At 38.8% G+C, this 17,560-nt stretch overlaps 1 protein-coding gene across 10 annotated transcripts in view; it reads right to left on the reverse strand.

The window, feature by feature from the left end:
* The window catches only part of Ttll5 (tubulin tyrosine ligase like 5), a 273,386-nt gene that overhangs the window by 128,157 nt on the left and 127,669 nt on the right, over positions 1-17,560 (reverse strand). For 8 of the 10 annotated variants that reach the window (XR_010044946.1, XM_013155221.3, XM_013155220.3 and 5 more), the window contains exons 24-28: positions 16,825-16,928; positions 14,069-14,196; positions 10,547-10,630; positions 9,633-10,019; positions 3,205-3,392 (exon numbers count right to left, since the gene is read on the reverse strand). Coding sequence is in view for 9 of the 10 variants with exons in the window: in XM_013155221.3 (XP_013010675.2) it covers positions 3,205-3,392; positions 9,633-10,019; positions 10,547-10,630; positions 14,069-14,196; positions 16,825-16,928 (891 nt within the window). In the remaining variant the exon portion in view is untranslated. The remainder of the gene's footprint in view (positions 1-3,204; positions 3,393-9,632; positions 10,020-10,546; positions 10,631-14,068; positions 14,197-16,824; positions 16,929-17,560) is intronic. The other 2 variants (XM_063241307.1, XM_003472437.5) reach the window with 1 other exon arrangement.

A 17,560-nucleotide genomic window follows, 5' to 3' on the forward strand; every position in this document is an offset into this window, starting at 1 on the left:
GAAGGAATTAGTCAAGATGAAACAAAAAAATAATGGACTAGATAGCTCAACTTGGTGGCATATGCCTGTATTTTAATACTTGGAAGGCTGAAGCAGGAGGATCACCACAAATTCAAGGACAGCTTGGGCTACACAGTGAGTTCAAGACTAGCCTGAACTACACAGTGAGACTATGTCTCCAAAAATTTATAAAGGGCTAGGCATAGTGGTACAAGCCTGTAATCTCAGCACTTCGGAGGCTGAGGCAGGAGAATCGCTCTAAATTCAAGGCCAGCCTGGGTTACAAAGTGAGTTCAAGGCCAGCCTGAACTGACTGTGAAATCGTCTCAAAGACAAGAAGACAAAACAAACAAACAAACAAAACACTGAACAAACTAATAATAAATAGAATTAGAAAACAAAATAAAATGACAGAAAAAAACAAAACAAAAAATGACAGAATAAATATAACTAGTATTAATCCTATGAAAAGGAAGGGAGGATTATTCAGGAATTCTATCAGAAAAACAGAAAAGAAGGCACAGACATAAAAGAACTGAAAATAAGGAAAAAGTGATAGACGGGCAATCCAAAGCACTCAAAGCGATGTCTGGACACGAAGCTGTTTCTGAGGATGAAACCTAAAGTCCTGCACGGCGATGCCAGAGAGAGGCCAGCGCCCGGCATGCTCTGTGTGATGCTGGCTGTCACGAGAAGGCCACAGGCCCTACGCTACTGCTCCATGGGGAAGAGGATAAGGCAGCTTTCCTTCACACGCACTGCTGAATGCAGGAGGAAACACTGAACACTAAACCATTATTACATGCTATTAGTTATTTACCAGCAAAAGAACAATGAGAAAATTTTCCAAATTCCAAATTAAGGAACTGTGTTCTCTGAGGGGAAGGAGCTGTATGACACACAATTGAGGTTTTCAATAACGAAGTACACATTATCCAACAACTTACTTTTTCCAAATTGAATAAGAAACCACTTATTATTGAAAGCCTTTATGCCCGAAACAACAGTCTTCTCCAAGTATGTGGCATTTAGACTTCACATAGAGACTTTTGCATACTAGCCTTACGACCCTGTTAGATTTCCCCGATCAACAAATGAAGACATTGAGGTTGAGAGAAGTTGAGTGAACTGCCCAAGATCACACAGCTGTCCGTGGCAGGAGGACGCAGATCTCTGGATGGCTAACCCAGCTCCCTTTTCTTACACTCCTTGCTTAGTACATGCTTCTGCACCTCCCTGACTATGAGAGCAAGCACTCACCACTCTGGCCAAGACTCTGAAGGCTGACTGGTGTCTACCGACCTACTCCGATTCCTATAATAGCAGTCTGCTGGACTCAACTCACTGGCTCTGAAGTTCTTTATAGGTAACAAAATAAAGGGAGATGGCTTCCTAATGGGGAGACCTGGGTCACATATTTATCATTTTTTTTTTATCAGTACCAGGGATCGAACTCATGACCACGTGCTTGCAAGGCAGGCGCTTATGCCGCTGAGCTAAATTCCCAGCCCACGTATTATCATTTTGCAGTACAGTAAGTGATAGTAATTGAAAATATACATGCAGTATTGGCAATTTTTTTTGCTAGGATCACACGTAGAAAAAAAAAATGTCTTATTGTCTTGGTACTTTCAGCTCCTAACTTCCAAACTAGAAGCAACCCAGTTATAAAAGTGTACCCTACCACTGGCCTTTACCCTTTCTCAGAGCCATTTTGTATTCCACAGTCCCTTCTCCTGCCATGGTCCTGACAGTCTATTTTCTCCATCATTCTGTCACTAAAATGAACTATCCAACTCCCTTGTAAGTTTCTTTGCTTCTTATTTCCCATTATGCCGCCCCATCATCTATTTGCTTCAAATGGCTAAGGGTTTGAAAAAGAAAATGATTATTGCCTCACACGTGGGATTGAAGCTGAAGTGGAGCTAAGTCCATGCCAGGCTTACCTTTAGTTCTGGTCCTTAAGTTTTTAGAGAACTAGGGTACCACCAGGGAGCACTGTGTTGCCTACTTTTAGTATGTACTCGAGATAATTTTCAGCTTCATTTTTTTATAGACTTGATTAATATTACTGAGTTACCACCAATTAAAGAATTTGACGCCAAAGATATAGTGGCATTTACACTCTTGGGAGGACTTTGATGCTAGTTAGCATTATGGAAGAAGAGGAAATAAGACTTCTACTTGCAATTAAACATCACGAGAATAACTAGAAAAAAAAGACTAGAAATCACAAAGTTGTTGAAAGTGTCAGCTAATTTCATTGTGCTATAAACTTATAAATGCGATGGTCATTCACATAAAACTTCATATATACAGTCAACATCCTGCTATCTATTCCTATCCATTCAGCTTACCGAATAATCTAGACCATATCATGTCTTTCAGCCTCAGTTTCCCCCAACTTTAAAATGAAAAGAAGATTAGGGGCTGAGGATTTAGCTCAGCGGCATAAGCGCCTTCCTTGTAAGTGTGTGGTCATGAGTTTGATCCCTGGTACTGATAAAAAAAAAAGAAAACGTGATTTTCCAAAAAAAAAAAAAAAAACCAGACGGGCCGGGGAGTTAGCTCAGCGGCATCAGCACCTGCCTTGCAAGCAGGCAGTCGTGAGTTCGATTCCTGGTACTGATAAAAACGAAAAAGACAAAAAAAAAAAAAAAAAAAAAAAAGAAAAGAAGATTGGTAAGGCTATACTTTTTCATTAGTAGCCACAAAACATTCTCAGGTCATGAAATAAAGAGCAGTAAAGCAGGAAAAAAAAAAAAAAAGAAAAAGCAAAGTTTATGTTACTGACATTCTGATAAAAAGATTTATAAAACCATAACTCACTGGAAATTCTTTTTTTTGGTACTGGGGATAACTCACAACCTTGCGCTTACCAGGCAGGTGCTTATGCCACTGAGCTAAATCCCTGGCCCTTAGAAATTTTTACCAAAGAAAGAAACCATTTTTAAAGATCCTTTATAATTATATTTAAAGCTGAACACGTATATTTACCCATGAAATAGATACATAATTGCTAGTAGCAGACTTAACCTCACAATACCTGCAACAGAAAGTCATTTTCTTATGACTGAGGAGAAATATTTTGATTCTTTACATTTATACCAACCAGTACTCATTCAAGATGCAACAGCTTACAGCAATGGTAAAGTGAGGGAGAAGAGTGTGCCCCGTAGTCCTGTGCTCGGTCCGGGTGTGTACCTGCTGGGTGAGGAGACTGATGTGGCTGGCTGGGGAGTACTGCCGTGCTGCCTGCTTCTCAGCGAGCCGCTGAAGTTCAGCCGTGACCATACTTTGGTTGTACCGTTTGCTGTATGCAGAACCATCTTCTCCCTCTCTTTGTGCTTTGCTTCCTCCTGAATGATGCTTGCTTGGGTGGCATGAACCTACTGAAAAACAGTTATTTGCGTTCACTTAGAATAAACGCCCTGAAAAAATCAGGACAATAACAGAAAAAGACTAGACCAATAGATACTTTACTGAATCCTAGGGTTCTTCAACAAGATAAGGAGTAGTAACCTCAAATAGTTACAAAAATGACAATAACACCTTTTATTTCCTAAAAATTCTTCCAAGAACCAAACTGCAACATGCATTTATTGGTAAGGTTTTGCTTACTATGAAAGCTTTGCAAAGAATTTTCAGCTGGACATGGTGGTAATTCTAAGGCGGGAAGCTTGAACTCCACCATTCTCAAAATTTAAATAAAAAGAGTGGGGAGTTATTGCTTAGTGTGAAGGCCTTGGGTTCAATCTCCAGTATTGCAAAACAAAACAAAATAAAAATACTGAAAATACAATTTTCAACATAGATAGTGGAATACAGACAATCATAGAATTTACTCCTCAGATAAGAGGAAAAAAAGAAACCATGTTGGGCTGGGTGTACAGCCCAGGGGTGGAGAGTGGAGCATTTGCCTCCCATGCACAAGACCCTAGGTTTGATCTCCACTGCTGCCAAACAAACAAACCACACAAAGTCTCTGAAATTCCTATCATTTGTTTGGCTTTCTTATTAAGTAATTATGCCTTTCAGTAGTCTGTGGAATCCACAGTCAAACCATCCACAACACTACTTAAAAGACTCAAAAGGGAAACAGGATACAAGAAAAAGAGTACTTAGAAAAAAATAACAACGATTTACATCATCTTCACAACTATTTTATCATAGTTGGATTATCCTGAGTAGTGGCGTCCTGGTAAAGAGAAAATTATTTAATATAAAATCAAGGCTTGTACTTTTTGATTCTAAAAGTCCTACATCTCATTGAAAAAGTTTTTAAAACCCAGAAAAGTAGAAACACTGTAATGTATTGCTCGCCTGTCCGTCTGTGTCTATTTTTGTGTTACAAGGAATTGAACCCAGGGCCCTGAGCCTGCAAAGCACACACTCTATCAACCAGTGAGATATACCCTTGGCCCTTCTGTCCATTTGTTAATGCAGATATAATCATAATCATTCTGTATACACAATCTGGCAATACTGTGAAACGTTTTGCAGATTTACTATATTATTGGACACACACAAAACATCAGTGTCTTACCAGTAATTGGCTCATGTGTTTCTCCCCATCTGTAATCTCTCCTTGTTATTCATTCACTTCCTCTTGTAAAATCGTTTTGAACATAGTTTTATCTGATACAGTTATGTGTCTGACTGTATGTCTACATGAACAAAACACTGCACAATACTGGTTACTTTTGAGCTCTGTAAAAACGGTATTCTACTGCAGTAGTGTCCTGGGACTTGCTTTCACTCTCAACACTATATTGCCAAGATTCACCTTGCTAAGCATAGCTGAAATTCGTGTGTTTTATTTGCTGTCTGATACTCCATTTTATCATGTACTTCACAACTTATTTTTTCCATTCCTCCATCAATGGGTACTTCGGCTGCTTTGAGTTTACTGCTGTTATTAGAAAATGCAGCAGCCACACTCTGCCATGCATCTGCCGGTGCATGTGCAGAGCTTTGCTTGGGTCTCTGCTCCGGAGTGGAACTGTTAGTCACAGGGTAAAGTAAATTTTCAGTCTTATTCAATAATATCAGAGAGGTGCTATTTACACTCCCACAAGTAAAATAAGAGTTCTTGCTGACCTATGCACTCTTTAACACTTAGTACTGTCAAACACTCTAATTCTTTCTCTAAGAAACTGAAAAATATCATTGGTTTTTATTTATAGTCACCAGATTAATAATGATATTGAGCATATTATCCCTTTTCTGATATTCTTTATTTTTCTATTGTCTTTTTTCTATTTATTTCATTTGGACTTAAGCTTTTATTCCATACCACAAGATCTTTAAAATAGTCTCCTTTATTCTAAAAGTTTTCATTTTTGCAATTGAAATTGATTTTTATGTATCATATGGGGCAGGAATCTAATTTCACTTTTCCCCAGCACTATTCATTGAGAAAGTCTTGCTTTGCCAACGATCTACAACGCTGACTGTATCATATATCGAAGCTCCACCTATCTGTATGGTTAGTCCTAAATTCACACTCTGGTCTATTGGTCTATATGGGTCTGTACTTTTGACAGTATCACACTGTCTTAATTACCATGCCTTCATGCTAAGTCTTAATGAGGTGCTCCACTCCCTACGTTTGTCTTTGAGAAGTTCTCACTAATTTTGGTATTTTTGCCCATAATCATTTTAGAGTAGACTTATTGAGTTCAATAATAAACATGTTGAGATTTTTGACTGGAAATATATTGAACCCAGAGATCAAATGATGAGAAATGAAACACTTAGGATACTAAATCTTCCTATCCATGTACATGGTATATTTGTCCACTTATTTAGGTTTTCTCCAATGTCTTTCAACAAAGTTTTACAAAAATTCATTTTAAAAGTTTCTGTTAATGCCGGGCGTGGTGGCTCATGCCTATAATCCCAACACTCGGGAGGCTGAGGCAGGAGGATTGTTGTAAGTTCAAGACTAGCCTGGGATACAAAGTGAGTTCAAGGCCGGCCTGAACTACATAGCAAGACCCCCATCTCAAAAAGACAAAAAAAAAAGTTTCTGCTAACCCAGGCACAGTGGTGCATGCTTGTAATCCCAGTTACCAGGGAGGCTGAGACAGGAAAATTACAAATCTGAGGCCAGCCTGGGAAATTCAGCAAGACCAACAAAACAAGTGGCCCAAGACCAACAAATAAAAAAAAGTGGCCTAAGGTAAGGTGCCTGTGAGTTTGGCCTGTAGTGCTGCAAAAAAAAAGACTTTCTAAATTTTTCTGTAGGCAGATTATAGTTTTATTGCAACAAAACTTAAACCGTAAAAAATAGTTAAAATTTTAAAAGTTAAAATAATGCTTTATAATATATATATATTTAAATTCATAGCTAATAAAAGGCTTCTGATGATTAATACTAATCTTTATGGCCATCTACAAAAACGGCATATTATCTACAAATACATTTTATTTTCTTTTTTGATCCTAAGATTGTAATTTCTTTTTCTTATCATGCTAACTCTTACCTGTAAAATGATGAACAGAAGGAACATTAATTAATGAGTACATCCTTATCTTGTTCTTAACATGAAAAGGAACACTGTCAACAATTCTCCTATTGGGCTCCTGTAAGTTTTGGGTAGATACTCTTTTTCAGCTTTACATGGTTTCTTTCTCAGAATACTGAGTTATTATCATGAATGAAGGTAGAATTTTGTCAAATCTTTCTGCATCTATGGAAACCTGCTTAAGATATACTGTCTTTTAAAAATGCTGTCAGATTTGGCTGGCTTTTATTTTGATCAGAAACTTTGTATTTTTGGCCAGGTACAGTGGTGCACACCTGTAATCCCAGCACTTGGGAGGCTGAGACAGAACTGCTGTGAGTTTAGCTGTAGCTGTACCACCTTTCTTCTGGCTGGGATTTACCTGATATTTCTTTCTTTATTCTTTTATTTTCAATGTTCTATGCCCTTTATCCTTAGGTATACTTCCTGTAAATAGCACACGGTTGTTTTTTCAAAACTTGAAACTGTCTCCTACCTAGTTAAATTCCACCCATTTATGTTTGACTCTCAGTAACTATTCCCCCAAATTAGGCCAGAAACATATATGCATATATTCATATTAACTTAGGCCATTTACTATCTCTGATTCAAGTTTTGTATTACAATATCCACGCCATTTGAAATCAGGCAATGATTAACAAGTATAGATAGCTATTTATAAAACATGGCTTAGCTGTAATTCACTTTAATGTGTTTACTCCTAAAGTGCTTAAAAATTTGACCAGTGTTAGATAAAGAGATCTACAGATTCAATGCAATCTTCAAAATCTCCTTTGATTATTTTTGCAGAAATTGACGAACCCTACAGTTCATATAAAAAAAAATCCAAGAAACCCAAAATAGCCTAAATAATCTTGACAAAGAAGAATGAAGTTGCAAGAATCATCCATGAAAATTTCAAAACATTTTATATAACAGCACTGTAATATAATGTAGTTCTGGCAAGACGATACAATACTGGCATAAGGACAGGCATACAGATAAATGGGAATAAAACTGAGACTCCAGAAATAATTGGTTAATTGATTCTAAGAATGCCAAGAAGTTGAGAAAACAATACCCTTTACAACAAATGTGCTGGGACAAATGGATAGTCACCTGCAAATGAATTTGGACCCCCTACATCACATCATAAAAATAAACTAAAAATGGATAAAGACCAAAATGTACATGCCTAAACTATAAAACTCTCATAAAAAACTTACAAGGAAATCTTTGTGACCTTGAGTTAGATAATTTTTTTTCAGCTATGATACCAAAACACAAGAAAAAATATCTTTTAAAACTTCTATGATTTAAGAAAGTGAAGAGACAACCAATAAATTGGGAGAAAACATTTTTAAGTCATAAATCTGACAAAGGTCTTGTATATAGAATATATAAAAAAATACATAATTCAACAAAAAGACAAAAATCTCAGAATCTGAACAGACATTTCTCCAAGAATATGTACAAACAGTAAACATGTTGCACATGAACCAGTGGTGGTGGCAATATGCCTGCAGTCTCAGCACACTTGGGAGGCTAAGCCAGAGGATGGCCATGAGTTTGAGCCAGCCCAGCTTGGGCTACATAGTGAGTTCAAGGCCTGCCTGAACTACATAGCAAGGCCTTGACTAAACACACAACAAACAAACAAACAAACAAACAAACAAAAAACACCACATGAAATGATGCTCAACATCAAGAGCTATCAGGGAAATACAAATCCACACACAAAAACACAAATGCACTAACTTACACCCTCTATGATAGATGAAATCAAGAAGACATTAAATGTCAGCCACTGTAACCCTCCTGTATTACTGATGATAAAATAGTACATTACTTAGTCATAAAATGAATGAAGTGTATAACATGATACGGTATGAATGAAGCACCAAAACATGATGTGAAGTGAAAGAGGCAGGCCACAGAGACCACCTGCAGCATGCTGGTTCTTCCATGAAATGTCCAGAAGAGACAAATTTGTAGGAACAGAAAGTAGATCACTGATATCCAGGGCCTAATAGGAGGACGAAACAGATGGGGACTGCTAATAGATACAGGTTTCTCACAGGAATGATGAAACTGTGGCATTGTTTGTACAACTCTGTAAACATATTTAAACCAAAAATTGTATACTTTAAAGGGGAAAATTTTATTAACATGAATTGTATCTCAATAAAACTGTTATTAATAAGGAAAGGTGCTGGAGATAATAACTCAATGGTATAGCACTTGTAGCACGTGCCAGATCCAGCACTAAAATCAAAGCAAAACCAAATAAACAAATGAACAGGGGCTGGGGATTTAGCTCAGCGGCATAAGCGCCTGCCTTGCAAGCAGGCAGTCGTGAGTTCGATCCCAGGTACTGATAAAAAAGAAAAAGACAAAAAAACCCCCACACAAATTAACAAACAAACAAACAAATGGGGGGGGGCTGACTGATAATGTGAATTTATTTCATATGAAAATATCCTGGTTTTTGGTCTTTTTTGAGACAGGGTCTCACTGTGCAGCAGTTCAGGCTGGCCTCGAGCCCAGGGCTGGTCTCAAAATCACAACGATCCTCCCACCTCAGCCTCCCGAGTGCTGGGATTACAGGCGTGAGCCATCAACTCTGGCTTAAAATACCCTGTTTTAAGAATTATTTAGGTCGGGGCTGGGGATTTAGCTCAGCGGCATAAGCACCTGCCTTGCAAGCAGGCGGTCGTGAGTTCGATCCCCGGTACCGATAAAAAGAAAAAAAAAAAAAAAAAGACAAAAAGAAAAAGAATTATTTAGGTCACTCCTGACATTACATGCACTGAAAAACAGAAAAGACTAATTTGCGTAACATCAGAGTACCTACTTGAATCAAAAAGAATGCATGAAGCTCTGGGGTTATCTGTGTGGGAAACCTCCTGGCTACCAGCATCTACTGAACAGAAGCCTTGCTTTAATCCTGCATCAGCGCCTCAATGAACAAATGCTACTGGTCACAATGCAAGATCCTTCTCTAGTCACAGCACAACAATGCAGTGTGTCTCTTTTCTCCCAAAAGAAAAGGCAAAGGAAAGGGGGCATTTTTTTCTTCACTGAGGCAGAACGTGGTGGGCTGCCTTGTGTTTTCTCACTCACCTGCCTTTGCTGAAGAGGGACGAGACAGTTTCTGGCTATAGATGTGTGCAGCACTTTGGAAGGAGGAGAAGGGGCCAATGGTGTAACTGCCTGATCGACAGCGTGGCGGGCCAGCGGGGCTTGGTATGTTCTGGGTCGCAGGAGCAGCGTGATCAGGGATAGGGCTCAGTAAAACTGCTGGCTGGTGAGGCATGCTGGGAACAGTTGGAGGAGTCTGACAAAAGGAAGAATGGTGGCCAAGCCCTGGCGAGAGGGCAGAGGTTGTAACAGATGACAAATGGGTGTTGGGAATTTTCGGCGGAAGAGGAGCAGCAGGAGCAGAGAAAGAAGCAGAGGAACAATTGGTATAGACTAATTTAGCCTCTTTTTCTGCTGAGGTGGTATATCCTATTAAAACAAGAACAAAACAAAACAAAAACAGATCACTTTGGGAAAAATGGACATATAATCTCTAAAACATAAATATTTTTTAAAGCACCAACATAACCTTATCATGACCTAGAAATCATGTAAACTTAACCAATTTTGCCTACTGGAGACAACCTGCCCACAGAAGCCTATTTTTAGTTCTCAGAGTCGGAGGTGGGGCAAGCCCAATGCAGCCAAGCGGACATGTTTTACAGATGTTCTAGGACAGCAGGACCTGCTTCTGTGAGCAACAGTTAGTTCCGGTCCCTCTCCTTTTCACCCTTCTAAGAAAAAAGAAAGGAATTTCCCAAGAGAATGGAAGAAGCCTTTGCAAGGAAAGTAGGTAATGAGTAGTTAAGAGGAAGTTCTCAGGGAAGAGAAAGAACAAAGAAAAAGAACTTCATTAGGGAAATGTTCTACGTTTTAGAAATATTTACTATCTGATAGCTAGTGCTTTCTTTTAAGATTTGTCTCAGAGTAGCAAATCTAAGCTTGAAATCACTCACGAGATAATTTATCAGAGTGAATTTCTGTTGCCTGTTGCTGTCTGGGTTGCTTTATTTTCGCTTCTTGCATCGTCTCAGGGTGATCTGAAATAAGAAATACTAAACTTAGGCTCTTTTCTACTCAAACTTTTAACTGGGCTTCCAAAAATGTAACGCAGGTACTAATCAATGCTGTGAAACACCAAACTATCTCACCACAATTCTCCCATGATGGCCATACCCACAGCCCGCTGAAAAGGCAACCAAATGGAAGGTAGGTTACAAACAGAGAACAAACAAAATGTAGCCTGGTGTGGTGGTGCAAGCCTGTGTTCCCAGCACACTGGGAGGCTGAGGCAGAATGATCACGAATTTGAGCCTAATCTGAGCAACATAGCAACTTACTACTAAGACATTGTCCCCATCCTGCCCCCAAAAAAGGGCTGGGCATGTAGCTCTAAGTGAAGGCCCGGGGCTCAATTCCCAGTGCTGCAAAAAACATCGACATGTGCTATGTATTTGTACCAGTTGCCCATAATGAATCTATTTATTGTGTACTAAAAAAATACAGTAACAAAGAAAAAAGAGGTTAAAGAAAAAAAAAGAAAACTGATTCCCAGCTATTCCCAACCCTGTTGGGAAAAACTGAGCTAGAGAAAGATACCTAAACTGAGGGCAGCCATTCATGGGCCTCCAGCAAGCTAGGACGCGTCTGGAAAAGGGAGTAAAGGCAGTCAGATGCTTTTGCCAGGAATTTAGACTGAGAGGTGCAGGAGATCCATTCAGCTAATAGTGCCCACGGAGCCAAGAAGTCATAATACGTATGTAGCACAGCAGACACAAAAAGCAAACCCATAATTTGTTGGCATAATACCTGGGTACTATAATAGCTCTGTATTGTGGAGTAAATACCTCCTGTTTACTTCAGATAGTATAGTCAGTACCAAATCACTCTAATAAATTACATTTTCTCTACTATGGACTTTTCAGACAGAGCAGCCCAGCCAGAAGTAATCATAAACTTAGGAAAATACTTCAAAATCATTGTCAAGGAGGAGATTCATACACAAACAGGCCATTTTATATATCATCTTTCAGAGTCAAAGAATACAAATATGTGTATTTTGTCCTATCTATCACCACTAGTCACAGCAATCATTTGTACATGCTTGAAATGAGTCCAAATACTACACTATCAAATGCTGTTTCTTCGAGGCATTTCTTCTACTTAATACACAAACCCTAGAATTTCAAATGGCCCGTGTGTGTGAACAGGTGCTACTGTGCACACTGTCAGGGCTTCCCTAGTTTGACCAGGGCAGTAGTCACTATGTGAATGCCCCCAGGGGTCGTACCTCCCAAGTCAGAGGACACTTCTCCATCCTAATCTCACTGGAAGAATCTGTCAGCCTCCCTTCCCCACAGTGTTCGAGGAGCTTTACAGAGTTTCCACCAACCTTCTTGCAATCACTTAGTATTATGGTTTGTGCAGGGATGTGCAGGGAGCCTCATGCAGTTTTAGATGGGGCTTTTTTGAAGGTAACTGAATCTAGAGCATGTCTCTGATTCAAGGTACAATGCTGGGATTAAGGGTGCGGGACTGCTAGATCAGTACACTTGCAAGATTAGCAATGCCCTAATTCTGGTAGACTGGATGCAATATAAGGGACAGGAAGAGGCTTGTCTCCCCATCTCTCCTTTTTCTTGCTTGCTTTTGCTGTCTTCTGCCTTTGTGAACTGTTTCTCTTCTTCGTTTTTAATTGGTACCAGGGATCGAAGTCACAACCGCCTGCTTGCAAGGCAGGCGTTTATGTCGCTGAGCTAAATCCCCAGCCCCATAAACTGCTTCTCTTCTGTGATGCCTGTCTGCTAAAGCACCCCGCTTTCGACTGAGCCAATTATGGACTAAAACCTCTACAAACTGTGACCTAATTAAACCTTTCCCCTTTTGATGGTATTAGGTTTTTTGTTCCAGCAATGGGAAAGGTAAATAAGACACCTACCCAACTCCATTCCTTGGATAATAAATTTTATAAATGGCTATGATGTCTGGTCACTGTATTGTTAGCAATTAACAAGATGGCTAACGTAATAGGTACTCAGTAAAAATGTATAGTTGGAATGAATGAATAATATGATGAGGAAAGCTCAAAGAATAAGGCTGGTCTTTAGCAGTCTTTAGAAAGACTGCTAGTAAAACAGCAATGCAATTATACAGTGAGTTAAACAGGCTTTTATCAATTAGCCCATGAACCAAATCAGTTCTGAAACACTGGACTGGGGGTACAGCTCAGCAGAATGCTTGTCTAGCATGTGTGAGGCCTGTGGTTCAATTCCCAGCACTGCAAAACAACAAAATACAAATAAATGAACAAAAAATTAACACTGTTTCTTTGGGAAAAATGCATTCCACATTTCAAATGACCAATTCCCTCACCTATTTCCATATTAGATTACAATAGACTGGAGATTCCTATTCAGGCTGGGAGAGTGTTAATAGCAGGGAAGAAGTTTCCATCTTTGCATTTAGTATTTAAAACACTGACAAAACTAGTATGCTGTTACTACCCATATCTTACACTTTGTCCTAGGTTTTAAGTGAATCTTACATTTAAAACATTGAGCTTTATTTATAACAAATGTTACTGCTGTTTTTTGATCACGACGACCTGAAGTTGTAGTTTTAGTTGGTTCACATTCAATTCCAAAATCTCTCATCCCTAGACATGAGGACTTCAGAAATACATGGGAACATTCTGGATATCCCATGCCTGGAGGAAGCAATGGCATTTGGGTCTTGGTACCAAGCATATGCGACATCCCAGCAAGTTCACAACAGTTCCACCTAACAAAGAACACAACTACTCAAAATGTCAAAGGACTTAAGAGGTCTTGCTTGTTAAGAGTGAGAAACAGTCATTAGGAGAGGCAGAAGAGTACAGATTAAGAGCACAAACTTTGAATCATGAAGGGGATGAAGGTGGCATGCTTGTTCAAGAGTGACCTTGATGAAGACTGACCCTATGCAAGCTACTTGGTTCATTTAGTTACTTAATTTCGCGTCTACAAAGAAGTTTTAAAACAGTATCTACTATTTTTTGGATGTATAAAGTAAGATTGTGCCCAGCAGATAGTAAGTGTTCACTAAATGGTAGCTATTCATAGCTTTTCATGGATAGCTCTCTGTTGTTAACTGTCATGGAAGAAAAAGAACATGCCCCTCTTCTGTTCTCAGGACAAAAAGGTCCTATTGTCATTTCCTCCCCAGCCCCACTGTGAAGTTTCATCACTTTGGAGACTACCAGTACTCAGCTAGCACATTATTGTTTTGTTTTGTTTTGAGGCAGGATTTTGCCATGCACTACTGCAGGCAGGCCTCGAACTCATTTATGCAGTCCAGACTGGCCTGGAATTCATGGTAATCTTCCTGCCTCGGTCTCCCAAGTGCTGATTTACAACAGTGCACCATCACGTCCGGCTCAGCACATTATTCTTCTCTTCTCTGGACTTCTCATTTTTTCACTAATGGATTGGCATACTTACCACCTTTTGCCCCATTATCAGAAAAAGTATGGCTGTGCTTGGAACTTTTAGAGTGAGTCCCCAAGAAGACACTCGCAGACTTGTTTTTTTGAGTATAAAAAGTCAATACTTCCTCCAGTTCAGCTTCACTGAAACGAGGAGAAAAACTATGGTCAGCACAAGAAGCTGTTCTGGAAAATCTTTCGCTAGGTTTTATTATGGAAACAAAGTGAGAAAATGGAAAACTGTAAGGCACTCTTCATTAATAGACTGCCGCAAAGAAAATATAAATGAAAGCAGGCTAGAAAAGGTAACGCATGGTAAGGTTTTATCCCCCTGATGGGGAATGTTCTAGATCTGTGCTGCCCAGTCATAAGAGACTATTCAAAAATCTAAATAGTAAAATTAAATAAAATGGAAGATTATTTTCCTCAGACCATTTTAAGTGCTCAGTAGTCACTCACAGAAAGTTCTGAACAGCCACACTCTTGGTTGAGCCACCAAACTATTGACTGTGGCCAAACCTGAATAGTGGTGTATCATACCCAGCTAAGAATTTGACACATACTGCAAAAACTAGGTGGAAAAGACTATGCACAGTCCACAGGGTCTGATTATTTATTATCTGCTCCTTTCCAGTTTGCCTACCTACACTAGAGCTCTAGACAACTAAGTCTTTTATTAAAGAAGTCACTTGTCGGGCTGGGGATTTAGCTCAGCGGCATAAGCACCTGCCTTGCAAGCAGGTGGTCATGAGTTCAATCCCCGGTACTGATAAAAAGGAAAAAAAAAAAAAGAAGTCACTTGTCATTTCCATTGCCCACTTCAGAAATAAGAGACCCATCAGTGTGACCACCGAAGAGTTTCCGATCCATCTAGGAGATAAAAGTAATGGTCTCTGAGGCCCTTCATGTTACTGAAATTATGTGGTATTTAGGAACATTTACAAAATGGAAACTACATGAAACAGATGAGAGCCTAAGGAATCCCTCCAGATACACATCATGCATGGATCCCGTTACATTGTATCTGCTTTTTTATGGCTTTTTTCTTCTCTTTTGCTTGAAGCCTGGCCATGTTTCAAACAGGTGACCTTCAAATAAGGGCAGCACATATACATTATTGTAAAGAACCTACATCCATCCTCAGAACACACACTAATGAGAACCTCTGAAACCACCTCTGTGAACCCCAAGGTCTCGAAAGCAGCTAAGTGACACAAGGTAAGAACTTTAAGTACCACACATGTAATTAGAAGGTTCTATAAAATTTCTAAAATTATAAAGAAGGATAAAGCAACTGTTAACCCCATCAGGTTTTAGTCATGAAATTCACAGTGGCTGCAAAAGGGGCAGCCGCCTCTGCCTAGCACTGTGTCTTATTTGGCTGAAAGGCAAAGGATACAATTGGTCAAAATGCAGACTGCTCTGTACCTGGCTTATCCTCTGCCCACTTGTCATTGATGGCTTCCTGCCTGGCTCCTGCAGCCATTTGAATTTGCCAGCCCTGACGAAGGTATCCATGTCCTTGCCCTAACTTGATACACGAAGAACTGATACTACCAAATGTTCCTCAGCAGTCACCGCTAAATCCATAGTCAACAGTTAATGCAATCCAATAAATTTTATCTCTAAATCTTTATTAGTTAACAGTTGACACAGTGTATAGGATTAATTTTTAATGTCCAGTTAAGCTAGCTAGCTAGATAAACATCACTTTTTAGAAGTTTTTCTTTTAATGGCTTTTTGAAAATCTCTAGGAGGAACCAGAAATTAGAGCTATTTTCTGGACATAATCTAGTTTTGTTTTCCCTTTTTAATTTTATAATGTTGATGTGAGAAATTGTTTCTTGCTCTGTTTTTATACTTGCTTTATCAGCCATGTTATTTAACACAAAAATGTCAAGAAAATAGCACTATACAATTACAGAAATTCTGCAAAATGATGTATTTGCTTGCTGCATGTTTAAGAACATGATATTAAGGCTATAGCACAGTTTGTACAAGATGTTAAACAATTATCATATTACAACACATTAATAAACCATCACCTTATTTAACTTCACAATAATACTTGATTTTTCTCTCTGTGAATTTCATGACTAAAACCTGATGGGGTTAACAGTTGCTTTATCTTTCTTTATAATTTTAGAAATTTTATAGAACCTTCTAATTTAAAAAGGTCCACCAGTATAAAATTCAACAAAATTTTAAGTTAAGTGCCTTTGCTCTCTTTTCCTGTGGAAATACATCAATGGATAAAATGACTGAGCCATCTTGCATCAAGATAGGCACCTGAATGCTGAGATTTCCAATTCCTAAACGCTAACCCTAAGGATGAAGAACTTGTTCTATTTTATATAAATGAGGCGTAACCCTCACAGTGTTGAGAGACTGCCAATTCCTCAGCCCACTCAATGTAGGCAAAATGTGGTCATCTCCACAGCATCAGTAGGTCAGGAATAAATTCAGATCCAGTAAACACTAGAAGCTTCTAACTTTAAATTTCCAAAGACTCTCTCAGTCCTTCGAGTGTTGTATACTTAAAGGCTGTCTAGAACTACGGCCGACACCCAGAAGCAGTGTTTTGATAAATGAAGCCATGACAACAGCAACAAAATTGGCTGAGATATGCAAAGGCCAAGCCTGTGAGAGTTTTTTCTCCTTTTGAGAATAATTTCATTCATACTCATGTCGAAAACAAGGGAAGCTGGGTATTCAATGAGCAGTGTGGAACACAGAATCAGATGGTTTCTATTGACCAAGAGTGTCTTCTACCTTGCTTGTCTGATGAACCTCTGAAAGTTTTCTGTATTCACCCCGTCTTCTTCTTCCTCTTCAAGTTTCTTCTTGGATTTCTTTTCAGCCATTTGTTCTGTTTCCTATGCAAAGCCCAACCCCAGAGAAAAACAAGATGAAACTGGCTCCTGATAAATGTACACTTTCTAATACATTTCCACTACTGTAGCATTAATTAAGTGGTCCTTGTTGTGATGACATTTAATTATTCCATGTACTTTTGCCACCTATAAACTTTATATGATTTCTGGTCATAATTTTGTGAGATGTTTTGAAATTCCCAAGTAACAGTTGCAGAGTAAGTGTAAATTTTTATCATGTTTTTACTTTTTACTTGCATAGCCCACTGAGAAAACAGATTTTTATAGCAAGTAGCTTAGTAACAACTGTAATCACACATGCAGCTTTAATAGTCACACAGTGTTTTGTTGCATTTAGAAGAAGAAAAAGGTCTTGAAAAATTTTCTCTTACCAGCTTCTAAACGGAATAAATTCTTACTTATGTAAGACCTAACCGAATTCTCAACAGATCTGGAGTAAACCATAGGTATGGGTCTGATGTGTTGGTATTCTACCAAACACTCTGTACAACTTGTGCAAGTCATTTAAATTTCCAGGCCTCAGCTTTTTCTACTGCAAACTAAGCATACTTTTCACCTCCCAAAATAATATTTTCAATGTACTCTGAGACTCTTGGATACAAGATACTCTGCAG

Source organism: Cavia porcellus, unplaced genomic scaffold, assembly GCF_034190915.1.
Source record: "Cavia porcellus strain 051 isolate PalLab524CR breed Dunkin Hartley unplaced genomic scaffold, mCavPor4.1 scaffold_31, whole genome shotgun sequence".
NCBI classification, from domain to species: Eukaryota; Metazoa; Chordata; class Mammalia; order Rodentia; family Caviidae; genus Cavia; species Cavia porcellus.